Source organism: Rhagoletis zephyria, unplaced genomic scaffold (genome assembly GCF_001687245.7).
Source record: "Rhagoletis zephyria isolate East Lansing unplaced genomic scaffold, Rhagoletis_zephyria_1.1 Rzeph_scaffold_00283, whole genome shotgun sequence".
Classification (NCBI taxonomy): Eukaryota; Metazoa; Arthropoda; class Insecta; order Diptera; family Tephritidae; genus Rhagoletis; species Rhagoletis zephyria.
In genome coordinates this window covers 224,075-230,074 of record NW_016157367.1, presented here as the reverse complement: position 1 = coordinate 230,074, position 6,000 = coordinate 224,075, and the positions used below count along the sequence as shown (strand labels likewise).

Here is a 6,000-nt window from a genome sequence, read left to right as displayed (position 1 = left end):
AAACTCGGTATGGTTATTGTACTTGCCACGTGTAAGCAAAACGTTGAAAATTATTTTTTTATTATTTTTATTAAATTTAAGAAATGCTTGAAATTTCAATATTTCGAAATTGAAGGACGCTAATTTACTCAAAATTGATACACCTCGGCTTACCATCTAGCGGAAGGTTTCGGAAGGGTGAAAAAACATATATTTAATACTTGCGCCGGGTATTTAATGTTCGGCTCCGCCCGAACTTAGACTTTCTTACTTCTTTTCTGGTAAAAAAGTTTGAAATATCAATGACAATTGGAAATTAAATAATAAATTACACACACGTTTTATGAAATAGAAAAATATGAGTGGCATATGATTCGCCTCGGCGAGGGACGAGGGTTGCCACCTGTTTTAAAAATTAAATTCAATTTAATTATACACAAGTTAAATCATATATTAAAATATGTCTATCAATCGAAAGAGTATTAAGAAATATTTAGTTTGAGAATTAAGAATATATTTTGAGGTGTTTGAATAGGGTTGGCACCTGTTAAAATTTAAACTGAAATTTTATAATAAGTTAAATGAGTTATTACAATATGGGTATCAATCGAAATGGTTTTAAAAAGGCCTTATTTTTAAACCACATGTAAAAGGGTTGCCACCTGTCTGAAAGAAAAAATCCAACCTGAATTAATGGAATGTGAGTATTTAAAGTATTTAAATAAATTTCCAATTTGATTGAAATTTGGCTCATCATTGGCCATGTTCTAAAATATAATTTTTATCTTAATATTCCTACTTCATTTGTTCATTTCATTGTGCATACATTGCTGCAGCGAAAGCAAAAACAAGTTCAATATAAAACCTAAGAATTTAAATAAAAAAAATAATAATATAATAATTCTAATACCTTTTTTTCACATAAAAATTCCAACTAGAAAAAAAATCCCTCGTTCAGCTGAGAAACTTTCGCTTTTACGCAAAGTATTCAAAAGTATATATATTTTGTTTTTGGCTTTGAGATATTAATGTCTCTAAGCCGTTGGGATTTTAAAAATAAACCTTTGGTTAGAACTTTAATCTTTAAGATGGGAAATACTCTACTTTTGCATATGTACAGAGAAACTTTAGAAATTTTTTTATTTTTTTATTTTTGTAACAAATTTAAGATATGTAAGTATACTTATTTGCATTTGATATGCACTATAAATCCGCTAATAAAGTTTTTGTGGTGTGTGCGTTTCTTATCTCTGCTTAAATTCCTCTGTGTTTAGTAATGTTTACCATCACATTCCCTAAGTACGGTCGTTTATTGTTGGACCAGACGTTTGGAGATGACATCATCAACAAAACTCAGAAAATACATGAGCCTATGTACATACATATTTATATAGTAAATACATGCATTGTACATTAGGGTGATCCAAAAATGCATGTGAAAAAAGTAAAGTCGGACTTTCTTTCTGCTTTCACCCCCTAGGATTGGGTATTATTATTGATTTTGAAAGGATTGTACACTACTTTTACGAAAAATTACTTTTTTTCTTATATAAAATACATGGAATACTTTGAGTGGCCTCTAAATATTTTTTGATGTCAAAATAAAAAAAAAAACGGGCGTATATTTTTTCGGTATAGACCAATCCTAGGGGGTCAGAGCATTTAAATTCCGATTTACTTTTTTGGACAACCCTATTGTTCATAGATGCCTATTCATTTTGAATTTTTCTTCGTTAAAGTGCTAATTTATCCCAATAATATATTTTTCTTTATTTTTCCTTTCATTTATACAAATATGTACGTGTGTATGTGGGATGCTTGCTTGTTTGGGCGAATAGCATCTGTGTTTTTATTATTTTGCGTAAAAATAAATTCTTGAAAGCTCCACCATTCAAGAAGCTTTCCTTAGAGCCTATACACACACCTCTGTATATATATAAAAATTCACCATATATACGGAATTATTTATATTATGCACATGTATATTTGTGCATACATATGTATGTACTTATATAGACACATAAAAATAAATGAAATATATTTTCAACGCCGCACAGCTAACGACTTCTAATCAACGCCACACAATTCCATAGGCAACAGCAGCTGGTCGCCAACCAATCCGCAGGCACAATCAGTACTTTATTCAGTCAGTCAGTCAGCTGTTTAGTCGGTCGGTTTGCCAGTTGAAGGTTTACTCAAATCACAATCAGTCATTAGTGTGATCTTGAGTAAACAATTCAGTGACTCACCGCGAACGTGATTTTCGTAGAATTCTAAAACGTTCCCAAGCCACGCTGAGGCAGTTGACGACAACAACTCAAGAAAACAAAAAAAAAAAAAAAAAAACGGCACAGCGCGCCAGCTTAGGTGCAGCTTTATAATTTATTATTTTTTATATAAAAAACAATAAGTTATAGTGACGAAACAAAGTTAAAAACCGCTAATCGCACTTAAAAAGCACAATGCTAAAGTTTGCAGTTTATTTTTTTGCTAGAAAACAAAAAAAGCATACCAAAATTACTCAACTTCCTCTTTTTTATTCCCTTCTCTTTCTATCTTTAGCACCGTCGAAGAAATCCCCGAAGCCCAGGAGGCCAGCGCCACCACCACTGCCCAACAGCAACCTGTAACGTCCGCGGCAACGGCAGAGCCCGATCCCAACGTCCCCATCCCGAGTGTGCCACTAGCCGAATTCACCACTCCTCCCGCAACACCACCACCCGATGAGAGCGAAATGGCTGCCGCAAGCAAAGAAGTAAATCCCGAAAATGCTGTCGTCTCTACTTCCAGCAGCAGCGATGGCATCTTCTCGTTGATCTATACGGTTTTCAAGAAGGTCGCCGTCGTTGGTTCTATTTACTTGGTTGGCTATATGGGCTGGAGTGTTGCGTGGCTGATAGCGCCGGTAATCCTTTCCGTGACGCGCGATCAATTCCGCAAAACCACCGAATACAAACGAAACATTGCCAAAGCGTCAGCAATGGCCTCCGAGAAGGATGTCATACTGGCACGCATCGATGAACTGCCAGCGTGGGTGAGTAACAGAGATGTTTGTTTAAAAACCCAACCTTATAAGGCAGCTCTTTCTCTCGATTGGAGGTCTGACAGGGTAAAGTTGTCGTGGAATCTAAACATTGAGAAAGGCAACCGTTTCCTTTTACTGCTGTAGGGGATATATTGGTAGGGGGAGTGTTCTATCGCTCGAAAGTAATTCCTGGTGGAATTCGCTAGAGAAATATACACAAGCTAAGCAGCTACAACGGGCTGCCCTAAGCGGTATTAGTGGGGCACCACGAACCCTTCCTACTTTGGCACTTAAAATCAGTGAGAACATAACACAAAACTATCACTGGACGAACTGCTTTCAGACCAAGTTAAACCGTGTGATTAACAGATTCGAAAACCTTATAAAAGGCTCCTAGTAGCAGCTTCTTTTTCTACATATTGTGCGTTCCTTCAATAGGGAGTGCCAAAGGGCTGTCGAAAACCCTGTAGAGCCCTTAAGTATTTACTGTTTTTAGATTTTACTGCTGGCGTCAAAATGCTCCTTGACTGTTGTATGGGTTCCAACAAGTATGGCGATAGGTATGTATGTAGCCGAACTCATCGAGGAAATTTGGCTAAAGATTGATGTAAAGCGATCCATAGCTGTCACTTGGCTGGACCACTCGTCTCTCAGATTAGTAGTTAGGGTAATCACCGGACACTGCCTGAAGGGCACACACGGAGAAAGGTTATGATACCCCACCAATGATTTTTTTCCCAGTTACAGAAACTATGGAGAGGTGAAGAGCATCGAACATTATCTCTGCCACTGTCCCGCCGTGTGTCTCAGGAATCGCGAGAAGCTTTTTACGTTTACGTTGCGTATAGTAAAACAAAATCAGAGATTACAATTTATGAACAAGCCCACCTCTTCCCTAAGTATATCCTATTTCATCTTCGAGGCAGCTCTATTGCACACATGAACGGAAGAGTCCAATGCGGAACTTGTCCCTCGATTGACCCTTTTCGTCTACGATCCCTCTTCGATAGTTATACTCTCCTGGCCGACTAGCTGGGTACCAACCGTCCCCTACGTGGCTGTTGTAGACCAACTCTCGGTAGTGCATTCATTTAAAAGGCCAAACCTTTTTAATCGTCCAAATCTGCTCAGCACAGGCTGCCGGCAAACATTGTTACGTCGGCGGTAAAACGATTAAGTATTCGGCGCTGCTGCGTCTTAGCCTTTTGATGGTCCTCAACTTCTTCATTTTACCGGCTATTTCGTCGTTGGCATATCTCCGGTTTTAGCTACTCTTTAGCATGTGATGAATATGAGACTCTGGAGAGTGGTTTCTTTCGTCCATGTTGCATACTTCCTCTACATAGTTGCAGACGTCCTTTTATCAAACTGTGCCACCTCTGGCAACACTGATTTCTCGGACTTAAAATACACTCAAAAACTGTTTTTTCGATACGTGTAGCATTCTTTAAATCTCGTCAACGTAGCTAAGTGCAGTCGAAACTGGCTTATGTTGTGGTTCTATTTTTCTTTCAGGTCTATTTCCCCGATGTGGAGCGTTGTGAATGGGTCAACAAGGTAAGCCATCACTCCATCAAAATTTGAAGCAAATTATTCTCTACATCAACCCTCACTTCTTTCCGCAGATCCTCAAACAAGTGTGGCCCAATGCCAATCACTACGCGCGCAAACTCGTCAAAGAGACAATCGAACCGAATGTTGCACTCGCTCTAGCCAACTACAAAATGAATGGCTTCCGTTTCGATCGCATGATACTCGGCACAATACCACCACGCATTGGCGGCGTAAAGATCTACGATAAAAATGTCGATCGTAATGAGATCATTATGGATTTGGATCTATTTTATGCCAGTGATTGTGACATCAACTTCTATTTGGGCAGCATGAAGGGCGGCATTAAGGACTTCCAAATACACGGCTGGGTGAGAGTGGTTATGAAGCCACTCATACGTTCCATGCCGCTGGTGGGCGGTTTGCAGATTTTCTTCTTGAATAATCCGAATATCGATTTCAATTTGGTTGGGGTTATTGATTTTATGGATATGCCGGGTTTGAGTGATTTGCTGCGCAGGATTATTGTGGAGCAAATTGGTGCGGTAATGGTGCTACCAAATAAACTGCCGATCACATTGAGTAATGAGGTGCCAGCGATCAGCTTGAAGATGCCAGAACCGGAGGTAGGGTAGGGGGGTAGAGGCGCCCGTCCGGTGTTGCAGTGATAGTAGAAATGGTAAAAAATTTTTTGTTTCTTCTTTTCTATGCAGGGCATTTTGCGTATACACGTCGTTGAGGCTAAAGATCTCATGAAAAAGGATATCGGTGTTCTGGGTAAGGGCAAATCCGATCCTTATGCGGTGATCAATGTGGGCGCGCAGGAATTTAAAACACAAATTATTGAGAATAATGTGAATCCCAAGTGGGACTACTGGTGCGAGGTAAGTTTTAATTTGGGATGCTGTTAAAGTTTTTGCTTAGTTTTTTTATAAAAAAAAGTTTGTACTAACAATTACAATTTTATAAAAAAAAGGGATTAATAGTAAAGACAGAGAATATATATATAAAAATTTAATTTATACGAACTTTTTACTTTTTTTTTTAATGAACATAATTTTAATGATTTTTTTTTTGGGAGTTTATAATGGTTTTATCTCATTTTTCGAACCTAGAAAACTCACTGGTTCGGATTCAAATACCTTTTTAGCATATAAAATTATAGAAAATAAATATTAAAATTTTTTCAAAAACACTAAAATTTTTCCCAAATATTTTATTTTACTAAACTTCTGTGAAATTAAAATAGAAAAAATATTTTTTCGATATTAGACATGAAAAAGCATTAGTTACAAAAATGTATTTCTGCAATAAAATTTGTTATTTTGTTATCCAAAGCACATCCCAATCCTCAAAATCACTGAAATAGCATATTCTGCAAATTTTTGGATTTTCACGATTTGCATGCCTCACCGCTATTTTTTGAAAAATTTTTTTTGAAATAC

The 6,000-nt window shown here is 37.4% G+C and overlaps 1 protein-coding gene across 6 annotated transcripts in view; it reads left to right on the top strand.

Annotated features, from left to right (window-relative positions):
- The window catches only part of Esyt2 (extended synaptotagmin-like protein 2), a 41,142-nt gene that overhangs the window by 21,465 nt on the left and 13,677 nt on the right, over positions 1–6,000 (top strand). For all 6 annotated transcript variants that reach the window (XM_017610130.1, XM_017610131.1, XM_017610127.1 and 3 more), the window contains exons 3-6: positions 2,542–3,013; positions 4,520–4,561; positions 4,630–5,181; positions 5,269–5,439. In XM_017610130.1, the coding sequence (XP_017465619.1) occupies positions 2,542–3,013; positions 4,520–4,561; positions 4,630–5,181; positions 5,269–5,439 (1,237 nt within the window). The remainder of the gene's footprint in view (positions 1–2,541; positions 3,014–4,519; positions 4,562–4,629; positions 5,182–5,268; positions 5,440–6,000) is intronic.